The 11931-nt window shown below is 59.1% G+C and overlaps 1 protein-coding gene across 7 annotated transcripts in view; it reads left to right on the top strand.

Annotated features, from left to right (window-relative positions):
* The first annotated feature begins 274 nt into the window (after positions 1-274).
* Positions 275-11931, top strand: part of ANKMY1 (ankyrin repeat and MYND domain containing 1) — a 53627-nt gene continuing 41970 nt past the window's right edge. For 5 of the 7 annotated variants that reach the window (XR_010660824.1, XR_010660825.1, XR_010660826.1 and 2 more), the window contains exons 1-7: positions 275-369; positions 891-1041; positions 2347-2533; positions 5218-5361; positions 9178-9650; positions 11148-11364; positions 11616-11798. Coding sequence is in view for 4 of the 7 variants with exons in the window: in XM_065917191.1 (XP_065773263.1) it covers positions 908-1041; positions 2347-2533; positions 5218-5361; positions 9178-9650; positions 11148-11364; positions 11616-11798 (1338 nt within the window). In the remaining 3 variants the exon portion in view is untranslated. Of the gene's footprint in view, positions 370-890; positions 1388-2346; positions 2534-5217; positions 5362-9177; positions 9651-11147; positions 11365-11615; positions 11799-11931 lie in introns of those variants that run through there. The other 2 variants (XM_065917189.1, XM_065917190.1) reach the window with 2 other exon arrangements.

Genomic DNA, 11931 nt, shown 5'->3' with positions numbered 1-11931 from the left:
TTGACCTCGAGATGGGTGTCCTAGTGGAGACGGCCGACCCGGGCTCAGTAAGCCTGGGCTGAGGGTTTCGGCGGGGAGCAGGAGCGGGCGCCGGGGCGGGGTCTCTGTGAGGTCACAGAGGGGAGCCCTGCCCCGCCGGGACGCCAGGGGGTGTGGCCCTGGAGGGGCGTGGCATGGTCGGCAGTCAGGGGGTGTGGCCCTGGGGTGGGGCGTGGCCTGGCGCGGGGATTGGCGGAACCCGGGCACGTGGGCGGTGGCCCGGTCTCCAGGGGAACCTGACTCTTCTGCACCCTGAGCCGTGCAGAGTGCAGGCTGGCCGGCGCGGCTGCGCTGCGTTGGCCACTGCCCTTCCCGGACCCTGTGCAATCGGTGAGAACTCTCTGAGCTTCGGTGCGGACCTGTTAGGGGGATGAGCGGGGGCATCCCCGAGGTCCGCGGAGGTGGCGGCGGGGAGCCGGCGCGTGGGCCCCACGCCCCCTGGGCCCGGACCGCCGTTCTCCCTGGGAGGGGCGGAGAGGAGGCTTGGGGCCCTACGTGCGTGAGAGGCTGTTTTATGTGCGGGCTTGCGTGGGGACCGTGTCCTCGCCACCCCGTCTCCCGAGGCCCTCGGGGGGAGGAGGGGCCCGCTGTCTGAGGCCCAAAACGTGGCCCTAATTTAAGGTCGCGGGAGGGTGGCCCAGGCTGTCTTCCTTGGTTTCAGGGACACCCTCGGACGTTGGAGGGGGTTTCCCTGCGACGGGGCGGGGCAGGGGTGGCGTTCCAACAGGATCCGGGCGTCCGCCGTGTTAGGGTAGGGGTCCTTGTTTCTCTGAGGCGCGCAGTGCTGTCGGCGGTCTGAGCGCCCGCCAGGAACCCCGAGGGAGAATGTGGTTCCCTGACTTTGCTTCCAGGTTCAAAGAGGAGAGACATGGAATATCGTTATATCTTGGTCCCACATGACGAGGTCCCAGAGGTTGGCAATTCTGAAAACCAAGTGGAGGAGGGTGGCAGCGTGCCTGCGGCTGCCGGGACCCTAGAGAGCTCCATGCTCGGCGCCAAAAGGTGTGGGAGCCCTCCCGCGAGAGTGTGGAATCGGCCTGGCCTCTCTCCTTGGCTTGTAGACGGCTGTCCTCTCTCTGAGTCTTCACTTCGTCTTCTCTCCGTGCATTTCCCTGCGTCCAGACTTCCCCTTTTATTGATATAAGGACCTCAGTCACACTGGGCTAGAGCCCACTCTCATGACCTGTAACTTGATTATTTACATAAATTGATTATTTGGAGTCAGTGTCTGTGAAGATTCTGACTCCAAACACAGTCACACAGCCAGGCCCTGGGAGTTAGCATTCTGACATATGAATTTGGGGTGCAGGGTGCATGGGAAGGAACACAATTCAACCCACAGCTACAGGTAAGAAAAAGGAAAACAAACCAATTCTGAGCCCCCAGACTTTATCATTGTTTCATGTGGGTCTCTATCCTTCCATGTGTTTATTTAGACGAATAACCACATGTTCACAGCAGCTGCAGCCCTTTGCTGTCGGGCAGGTGCTTTGTTAAATTGTCTGTGGCTCACAGCTGGCATCTGAGGGCCAGCTGGTGGAGGGGCTCAGAGCCTGAGGGCTCCCGTGTGTGTACACCCCAGCCTGCACAGAGACACCCCACTGCAGCACCCAGAGAGCCCTTTAGAGTTGGGAGACAGGTGGGGGTGTGTGTGATGGGCTAGTCTCGGGCCCACTTTAATTCAGGATGTGTTCTTTGAGACAGTAAGAGCAACAAAGAGGCAACCTGCCCTGGTGCATGCTCTGCCCCTTGCTGTGCGCCCACCCTTGCCAGCATCCTCCCATGTCCATCTTGGTGACTGGCTTGCGGTTTCTCAAGCTGCTCTTGGATCCCTTCAGGCCTGAAGCTCGCTGTCCTTGTCCAGATGGAATGTCAAGCCAAGTAGAGAGGCCCCCAGATGAACCCCCCACCCCCAGGGCACAGCTGGAGTGGGGCAGCCGTTGGGTTCCAGACAAGGCCCCCACCAAGCCCCCCAGTGCACAGCCATTGATTCCAGACTCCCCCCTACCCAGGGCACAGCTGGGGTGGGGCAGCCATCGGATCGCAGGCAGTGGGGCTGCCCTGGGCGGCAGAGGGCACAGCAACCCTCAGCCTTGTCAGACAGCTGCACACTTACTGCCCTTTCCGCTTCCTGCGTGACCCTGAGCAAGCTCCGTGCCCCCAGTGCCTCAGTTCCCCTCCCTGGAGAGCAGGGACAGCTGCCCAGTCAGCCTTGGGGGTTGTCGGTCGAAGCTTCTCGGGACTTGGTGACCCTGAAGACCTTCGTTCGGCATCAGGCTCCCCTCCCCACCCTCTTCCTCTCCCTAGGCTCCTCCCGGAGGCCCCAGAGGAGGAAGAGGAGGCTGAGGGCCCGCTCAAGGAGCAGGACCTGAAGGGGGCCTACATCCAGCTGGTCCGGGGCATGCAGGAGTGGCAGGACGGCTGCGTCTACCAAGGGGAGTTCGGGCTGGACATGAAGCTGGGATACGGAGAGTTCTCCTGGCCCACGGGCGAGGTAATGGCCAGTCCTCCCTCTCGGCCAGCCCTGGCCTGCCTCTCTCAAGAGGCGTGTGCTGTGAGCTTGTGGATCCGGAAGGAGGCTAGGCAAATGTCCCTGTGTGAGCAGCACCCAGAGAGACTCATGAGATCACGTCCGAGGTTCACCTGGTGTTCCCAGGCTTCAGCTCGGGAAACGGTGGCTCCAGAAGATAAATTCTTAATCTAGGCAAATTTGTTTTTTTTAATTGTGAACTACTGCAGTGAATTGTTTATTTATACTGGTGACACTGTCTTATATTTAAGCTCAAGCAGAAGAAATGGATCTTCTTAAAGACACAGTGAACGCGCGCTTCTGTGCGCCCGCGCGCGGTAGGCGGAGTTTGGGGACCGTGGGGACGCTGAGGGGCCCGTGGCAGGAGCTGTTGGCGCCACCTGGTGTCCCCGGGGGGAGAAGCAGCCGTGTGTGGCGAAGCTGGGGTGTGCCGCGGTCTGCGGGCTTAGTGCGCCTCCCTCGGTGGGCTGGGCTCCCAAGGCTCCCCACGGTGTGCGGGTCCCTCCCTACCAGCCGCAACTGCACTGCTGGTGGTTCCGCGCTGCTTGCCCTGGTTTTTCCTTACAAGTCATAAAAACCGTCTGGAGGCAATGCAGGGCTGCATCTGGGGGGTTACAAAAGCATCTGGGGGAGCCCAGGGGACCCAGAAGGCAGGACCCCTGGCCCCGAAGCCCTGCTGGGAGACGGGCACTGGTTGACACAGGCTCCCTGGGGCTGCGAGGGGTCCCGGCTCTGTCCCGCTCCTCCACGCAGGGGCCCCGTTTGCTTGGTTTTGGTGCCCCAGCCTGGGTACCTCACCCAGTCCCTGACCTCCTGCGCTTAGCTTTCCCGGCTCAGGGACAAGAGGGAAGGAGGTGCGCAGGGGTCTTGGGCTGGACCCTGGGGAGTGGTGGGGGCAGGGCGGGGCAGCAGGAGCAGCTGCAGGCGCAGGTGGAGCTTCAGGGCTCCCAGTCCAGTCCCACCTGGACTGCACCCCCAGAGCAGAGGACAGAGGCCGGGACCTGAGCTTCTGCCACGGCGTGTGAGGATCCATGCTGTCGATGACGCAGCACTGCTTTTGTTCAGCATCTGCTGCTTTAGTCCTCGGTTGGCTTCTCTTTGCCCCAACACTGTGGGGTCCAGTGGTCAGACAGCCCCAGCTCCCGATTGTTGAGGGTGGAGGCCCGCTGACCGGGCCTGCTGCCCCAGATGTCCCTGCGCAGGGAGACAGTGGCAAGCGGAGCATCCGCTTCGGTACTGCCTGGGGGGACCTCTGGGCCCACCGAGGAGACGCTCCTGCCGCCATGGTGGCTCTGGAACCAGAGGGAGCAGGAAGGCGAGAGGGTGTGGGGGCCAAGGGCAGCGTCTTTTAAGAGCAGGCCCCAGCACACCCATCAGGCTGGTTAGATGAGACTCCTGGTCTGTGTGGAGCACAGATCGGGAGGGCCCTTCTGGGGTGGACAGAAACCCCATCTTCTATGGGCAAGCTGAAGAGCAGGGCTTAGGTTCTCCCTACAGGCCTACACAGATGGTCTGCCACTCAGGACTTCTTTCAGTTGGATAAACTGTATGCCCCTCCGATCATTCCAGTGAAATGATGTGGGCAGACGATGGGCTGTCTCCTGCCTGGTGCCTCTCTGCTCTCCGTGTCCCTGCTCTGGCCACTCTAGGAGTGAAAGGATGAGCCGGAAAACACCTCTCTTGGCTTTGGTGCCTGGAAAGCCCGTCACCGGGGTCCTGGGGCCCCAGGCTTGGCTGGATCCAGGGGCTCCCGTGACTCCATCAGGTGGCTTCTTCCCATCACCCTGGGGCGGCCAAGGTTGACCTGACATCCAGCAGAGGGGATGGTGTGGGGGTCCCAGCCTCCTGTGAGAGAGGAGGCCCTGTGGACGCTGGTGTGACTCGGGGATGGGTCCTGTGGCCAAATGCGAGTCAGGGCTGGGCTGGGGGCGGAGTCCTCTGCTTGGCCACTCGTGCCAGGGGGGCTGGGGTCAGGGCACCACCTACCCGTGGGGACTTGTCTCCTTCGCCAGAGGACGACAGGGGGCATGGGGCAGGCGGCAGTCACTGGCCTGCTGGTGCAGGGGCTGGGGAGGGGTCTGTGAGTACGGCCACCAGCCACTTGAGCGCCTGGTTCGCCTGCTTCTGGTGTGGAAGCCAGCAGTCTGACACGCGAGAGTCAGGTCTAGCGGCTGAGAAGTGCTTGGGATGGACATTGCGTTCTTTCTCCCTCCTGGGGCCCAGTGGAGGGGTGTCTCCATCAGACCCCGCCCCCCGGGGGCTCGGGACCAGAGCACAGAGCAGCCCATGTGCGTGGCCTCAGAAGCCAGGGGTCTTAAGTCAGGGCCAGGTTGGTGACCCCAGGGCTGGCGGCCCCCCACTCCCTGGGCCAGCTGGGGCCAGGGCTCACGCGTGGAGACAGGTCGTGCCCCAGCCCGGGCAGTGCAGACGCCCGAGCCGACGGGGCAGCGTGGCCACCGGGGGGCCAAGTGTGCCTGGCGCCCGTTCCGCGTGAGTTGGTGACCGCCCCTCGTGAGCCCAGGGCAGCCCCACAGTCCTGGTCCACGTGGCCCAGGCCCAGAGGCTCAGCCGGGAGGGCGTTCTGGAAGGTTCTGGGGCGGTACGGGGCGGCTCCTCGGACAGACCAGCCACCCGCTCTCTGTTCACAGTCCTACCACGGGCAGTTCTACCGGGACCACCGGCATGGCCTGGGCACCTACATGTGGCCGGACGGCGCCAGCTTCACGGGCACGTTCTACCTCAGCGCCCGGGAGGGCTATGGCGCCATGTGCCTGAAGGAGAGGCTCTTCCAGGTGAGGGGCCGGCCCGGGCGCTCCTGGGTCCTGGGTGTGCCGACGAGAAGCGACTTTCCTAGTCTAAGCGATTGTGATCGTGCCAGTAATACGGCGCATGAGAAGAAAATGAACACACAGTGAGGACACGAGAGCTGGGCATTGTTCTGTCCCCCAGGACGGGCCCGGGGTTACCAGCAACTTGCTGTGTGTCCTGTGGATGAAGCTGTAAGCTCAGCAAAAACATTCACCTTTCTACACGTAGACTGGCTCCTGGCGCACGTGCTGTCCTGAAAGTTCCCTTTTTCCAGGAGGACATTCCTGGCTTTGCAAATACAGATTCCACCCCCACCCCGCCTTAGTCATTACAGTAACACTTGCCCGCGTTAGTGGGTAGTTCTGGAAGTTTTGGGGCTTCCCTCATAGCTCAGCTGGTGAAAAATCTGCCTGCAATGCGGGAGACCTGGGTTCCATCCCTGGGTTGGGAAGATCCCCCGGAGAAGGGATAGGCTACCCACTCCAGTATTCTGGCTAGAGAATTCCATGGACTGTATAGTCCATGGGTCACAAAGAGCCGGACACTACTGAGCGACTTTCACTTCTGACGGTTTTGACAAGCACAGTGCTGTGTGATGACCCCCACGGTCAAGGGTCAGAATAGGCCCGTCAGCCCCAGAGCATGCCCCCAGTCCCTCTGGAGCGGGTCTCCTCCTGCCCCCAGTGCCCGGCCGTTGCGTCTTTGCCGATAATCCTGCCAGGTCATGAGCTCATCGTCTGCGTTTTCCTCTGTGCTTGTGGTTTTGACTCTTACGTGCCCGTCTGTGTGTGCGTTACTGTTGGTGTGTCACACGAAGTGAGGCCCCCTCCTGCGCCACGCGGGGACGTCCAGGTGCTCCAGCTCCATCTGCTGGAGAGGCTCACTTCCCTCCCACCCAGCCTTTGCCTCTTCGTCAGAAGTCGCGTCTGGAGACAGCTGCCTGGCTGTCTTTTGTTACGAGATGTCAGGACTGCCGGGTGGGCGCAAGCGTCAGCGGCCTGGTTCCGCCTGCAAGGAGCTCCAGCCTCACTCAGACGCTTCCTGCCCTGCTTTCGGTGGGGCCTGGCTGCTTTAGTGGGATGCGGAATTTAGAAGCCACGGTCTGGCTGCTCATCACCACTGCACGGGTTAGTTTTTATTTTTAGGTCTTTTCAATAGCAGATCTAGAGAACACCTTTCAAAACTTCTTTTTTTTTTCATGGATTATTCATATGACATTTTTTTCTTTTTTTAAAAAAACATTTTAAAATCGAATGATTTTTAAAATCCTATTGTTGTTCAGTCACTAAGTTGTGTCCAACTCTTTGTGACCCCGTGGACTACAGCACGCCAGGCTTCCCTGTCCTTCACCATCTCTCCGGGAGCTTGCTCAAATTCATGTCCATTGATTCGGTGATGCCACCCGACCATCTCATCGTCTGCTGCCCCCTTCTCCTCCTGCCTTCAGTCTTTCCCAGCATCAGGGTCTTTCCCAGTGAGTCGACTCTTTGTATCAGGTGGCCAAAGTATTGGAGCTTCAGCTCAGCATCAGTCCTTCCAGTCAACATTCAGGGTTGATTTCCTGTGGGATTGACTGGTTGGATCTCCTTGCAGTCCAAGGGACTCTCCGGCGTCTTCTCCAACACCACAGTGCTTTACTATGGCTCTTTACAATTTCCTCCCACCGTTTCACAGTCTTGATTTTGTGATTTCATGTAATCCCACAACAACCCTTTTTTGACCCTCCCCCTCTATTCCTCCTCTCCCCACTGGTGAGCACTAGATTGTTCTCTGTACCCATGTCTCTGCTTCCTTTTTTGTTTGAAAGTACACTTTTTTAAGTGAGAAAATACATCATCAGTTCATACTGGTATCTCCAGCTCCAATGTAGGGGCGCGGGCTTGGCTCTCAACAGCTGTGGTGCTGTGTTTGCCTATCTCTTAGTCTTAACAATCTTGGTTTCTAACAAGATTTCCTACTTGCTTTATCTCTGAACATGTGTATAACGGTTTCGGGAAAGGGCAGAGCCTCATCAGCACCACTCTGATGATTAAAAACAGTCTCAGGTTCCTTTGCTGTCGTCCTGTCCCTGGGGTGGCCCCACCGGAGAGGCTGGGTCCAGACACAGGAAATAATTCCTCTAGGTGTGGGCACCTCCACCCCCTCTCCTCCACGTAGGTACAGAGCTGCAGTCACTTGCTTTATTTTGCTTTCATATTTTTGGCATTCTATTTTTAAAAGCTTGTTTTGATTTCATTTTGTGATTATGCAAAAACCTGATGCTTTTCCCAAGTCAAATCGATCAAACACGGTCCCCCCCACAGGAGTCCCTTCTCTTCCTTCTCGAGCCTCCCTGGTCCTTGGTGATCATCTTTGTAGTTCTAGCTCTGCATTTACAAACGACGGGCAGACCGGCACACACGTTCCTCCCCCGAGGGCACCCTGTCCTCCCTGTCCTCCATCTGCGGTTACACCTGGTCCCAGCAGCCCTGCCCCCTCCCAGCAGCTCCGGAAGGCCTGCGTCACCAGGCAGCCTTCCTCACTGCGGATTCCATGTTTTCACCTATGATCTTTGGCATGCATTCCTAGAAGCGGGATTGTTTGGTCAAAATTGAATGCATATTAAGAACAGAATTTTCAAAGCCAGTGCCTGTGGACAGCCCCTCTTTATTGAACCATCAAGGTTCCTGGATCATCATCTGCTGTTCAGATAAGGCTGTGAACATATTACAGCTTTGATGAGCTGGGATTACTTCCTGTGACAGATTCTTAGAAGCGGACTCCTGGGGCAGTTGCGTTTCTGCCCCAGGACGCCTGCCTCTCTGCCCAGGCTCACAGCTCCTGGGGGACCGTCCCCCAACCCCGCCACCTTCAGAGTCTGATGGCGCATCCCGCCCTGTCACTGGCCCATCCACAGCTTCTCCTGGAAACACCTGTGGCCCCAGCCCAAGCCTGTGCGCCGTGCAGTGGTCCTCACACCTTTCCCTCCCTCATTTCATCTGCTGCCCCCTGGTCTGGCCGGCCAGCTTCTTGTGGGCAGGGCTGTCCATCCACAGTGCTCAGCCCCAGGCTTGCAGCCAGAGGTGCTCCATGGGCACGTTGGACAATGGGGAGCTCCCGAGAATGGGGCTGCTGTTCGGCTCTCAGATGAGGGGGGTGGGGAGTGACGTGTGTGTCCCCAGGGTTTCAGGCCTCCGTGCTTTTGCTGGGCGGTTCTTCTGCCCGCCCAGCGACCTCCAGGCCTCATCCTTCGACACCATCTCGGGGAAAATGCAGCATGTCCTCCCCAGGAAGCCAGGTCTCTGTGGTCCCCGCGCCAGCACCCTTGTCCCAGGTCCCTCGCTGCTGCCCGGCGTCTCACTGAGACCCTCCTGCCTCCCCCTGCTCCTCACACCCACCACCGGGCACCGACGCCCGGCGCTGGCTGCGCTCTGCTGGCCTGGAGGCAAGCCAGGCTGACCACTCCTCCTCCTCGGCTCACGCCTGCCGGGGTGTGTCTGACTCGGCGCCCGGCACCTCTGCCTGCGCGCTCCTCCCCAGCCTGGTGGCTGCCTGGGCCGGGCTCACCTGTTAGAAGAGCAGGGGGCACACAGCATCCCCGGCTTCCCTGCGCGAGGCCCCTGGGCCCGCAGCCCCTCTGCCCACGACGCGGCTGTCCCAACGCCCGTGCTTTGGGCCTGGAGCATCCAAAGCCTCAGTAAACTGTCGACTGAATGAACATATTTCTTAGGACGATGCTTTCTTCCTCTGATTTAAGAAAGTGGCCGCAGAGCACAGGCCCTGCCCAGCCACCTGTTCCGTCCCGTTGTGCCGTCCTGCAGGGGCTGTACAAGGCAGATGAGCGATTTGGACCAGGCGTTGAGACCTACCGGGACGGCAGCCAGGACGTGGGGCTGTGGTTCCGTGACCACCTCATCAAGCTGTGCGTGGAGATCCCCGGCAGCCTCTCCGTCCACAGCTACCCCGAGTTCTCAGGCTTCCTGACGCACACGCCCGCCAAGGTCACCCTCGCGGATGAGGAGAAGATGGACTGGGGCCTAGAGGAGGGGCGGGACCCGTTCTTCTACGACTATAAGCGGTTTCTCTTGAATGACGACCTCACTCTGCCTCCGGAAATCTATATCTACTCGACCGACAATAGCCACCTGCCCATGACCTCCTCCTTCCGCAAAGACCTGGATGCCCGCATCTTTCTGAACGACATCCCTCCGTTTGTTGATGATGGAGATCCCTGGTTTATCAGAAACGAGACCCCTCTGATGGTCAGAATCCAGAAGCAGGCTTACAAGTTCAGGTAATCTGGCCCGTCCTCCGTCTCCACCCCCAGAGTTCGATGGCCCTCCTGCCCTCTGATGGGGCACACTCAGGCTGGGGCTCCTGAAGGCCTCTGGCGGCTGGCCCCGCAACTTGGCTGTCCTGGCTGGCTGTCAGGCTTGTCTTGTTTGACTGACCGATGCAGCCCAGTGGCGAAGGGCGGGGGGAGCTTGTGCCTGGAGTTGGAACACACTGTCCAAGTGCTGAGGGCTGTGGGGGAGCAGGGCAGGAAGAGGCTGGGCGGCTGGCTTGGCCTCTGGCTTCTCCACAGATGGCAGGGGAAAGATGGAGCGCTCTGCTGGTCTACAAAGATCACCGCTGCCTGCCCCAATGGCCCTGGGGATGTCAGCAGCCACTTGAGGAAGACATATTTTTTAAGTTAAAGTTTTCAAGAATATTTAAACCCCATTCCTACACTTTGTCCTCAAATATCTGTAAACTATTTTAGAATGCATGTTTTGTGAACACAAATGCTACTCATGCATACATCATCTACCCATCCACCCATCCATTCACCTATTCATCCACCCATCCATCCATCTACCCACTTATCATATCCATTCACCTATCCATCCATCCATTCATCCATCCATCCACCCACTTATCATATCTATCCACCTATCCATCCATTCATCCATCTATCCACCCACTTATCATCCCCATCCACCTATCCATCCACCCATCCATCCATCCACCCACTTATCATATCCACCCACCTATCGATCCTTCTGTCCATTCAGCCATCCATCCACCCACTTATCATATCCACCCACCTATCCATCCACCCATCCATCCATTCATCCATCCACTTATCATATCCATCCACCTACCCATCCTTCTGTCCATTCAGCCATCCATCCACCCACTTAATCATATCCATCCACCTATCCATCAATCCATCCATTCATCCATCCATCCATTCATCACCTACTTATCATATCCATCCACCTATCCATCCATCTACCCATCTATCCACCCACCCATCCATCCACTTTTCCATCCATCTATTAGTCCATCCATCCACCCACTCATCTATCCACTTGTCATATCCATCCACCCATTTACTCATGCACCCACCCACACATCCATCCATCCACCTATCTACCCATCCATCCATCTATTCACTCATCCATTCACCTATCCATCTACCCATCTATCACCATCCATCTATCCATCATGCAAAGATGAGCTGAGCCTATAAATTTTTTTTTTAAAGCCATACAGCTCTTCCAGCTGAGGAAAGATGCTTGCTTAGCCTTAGCATCTTCACCAATGGGCATCATGTCCCCCAGTGGTGGGTGAGCTGTGCAGGCCTAGGGCTTAGAGTGCCCTAGGAGCAGACTGTGATGGCAGAGAAGGGGGGTGGTCCGGGGCAGAGCCACAAAAGAGGAAGTGTGGATGGGAGGGAGGGCCCCTTTGGTGGCAGGGCTTGGTGTCCAGAGTCAGGCTCCCCCCACCGAGGCTCCCTGACCGCCAGGAACAAGAGGGCTCACAGCAGCTGGAACATGGATGCCATCCTGGAGGGGCGGCGGAGCGGCTTTGCGCGCCGTGGGCCCAAGGAGCAGCTCTCCAAGGAGATGATCCTGAAGGCCCAGGAAGGGAATTACGACTGGATTTACGGGATCCTGAGGGACAACCTCGCCAGCCCCGATGTGGCTGATGCCAAGGGCTACACGGTGCTCGCTGCCGCTGCTGTGAGCACCCCAACCCCGCAGGGTGCTTGTGTGGGTGGCAGGGTCACTCACAGGACCGCTGACCCAGAGGGCCCCTCGTAGGCGGGGCCTGCCCTCCCCCTCCCCCCTGTGGGATGCAGGATCGGACAGGGAGGGGGGCGGGGTCCCTCCTCCTGGGGCAGCCGCGAGTGGGGGCTGCCTCTGAGCTGGCTGGGGCGTGGGGCCTCACAGGGGTCCTGGTCCCTGCTGAGAACGCCCGCTGTCCTCGCCAGGCTGGCCCCTCCCTGCAGGTTCACTGTCATATTGACATTGTCAACCTCCTGCTTGACAACGGGGCCAACGTGAACAAGTGCACGGACGAGGGCCTCACCCCGCTGAACATGTGCTTCCTCCTCCACTACCCAACCGTGTCCTTCAAGCCCAACATCGCCGAGAGGACGGTGCCCGAGCCCCAGGTCAGCCCAGGGGAACCTGCGCCCTGGCTCAGGGTCTGCGCCAGCCCATCCCCGCCCCCATCCCTGGGTACCAGTCCCCTGACCAGCTGTCCACGCATCCAGCTGTCCCCCTCCCCCATCCCCCCCTCCTCAG

Source organism: Muntiacus reevesi, chromosome 1 (genome assembly GCF_963930625.1).
Source record: "Muntiacus reevesi chromosome 1, mMunRee1.1, whole genome shotgun sequence".
Classification (NCBI taxonomy): domain Eukaryota; kingdom Metazoa; phylum Chordata; class Mammalia; order Artiodactyla; family Cervidae; genus Muntiacus; species Muntiacus reevesi.
Note: the sequence above shows the minus strand (reverse complement) of the source record. Positions and strands in the feature narration are given on the sequence as shown.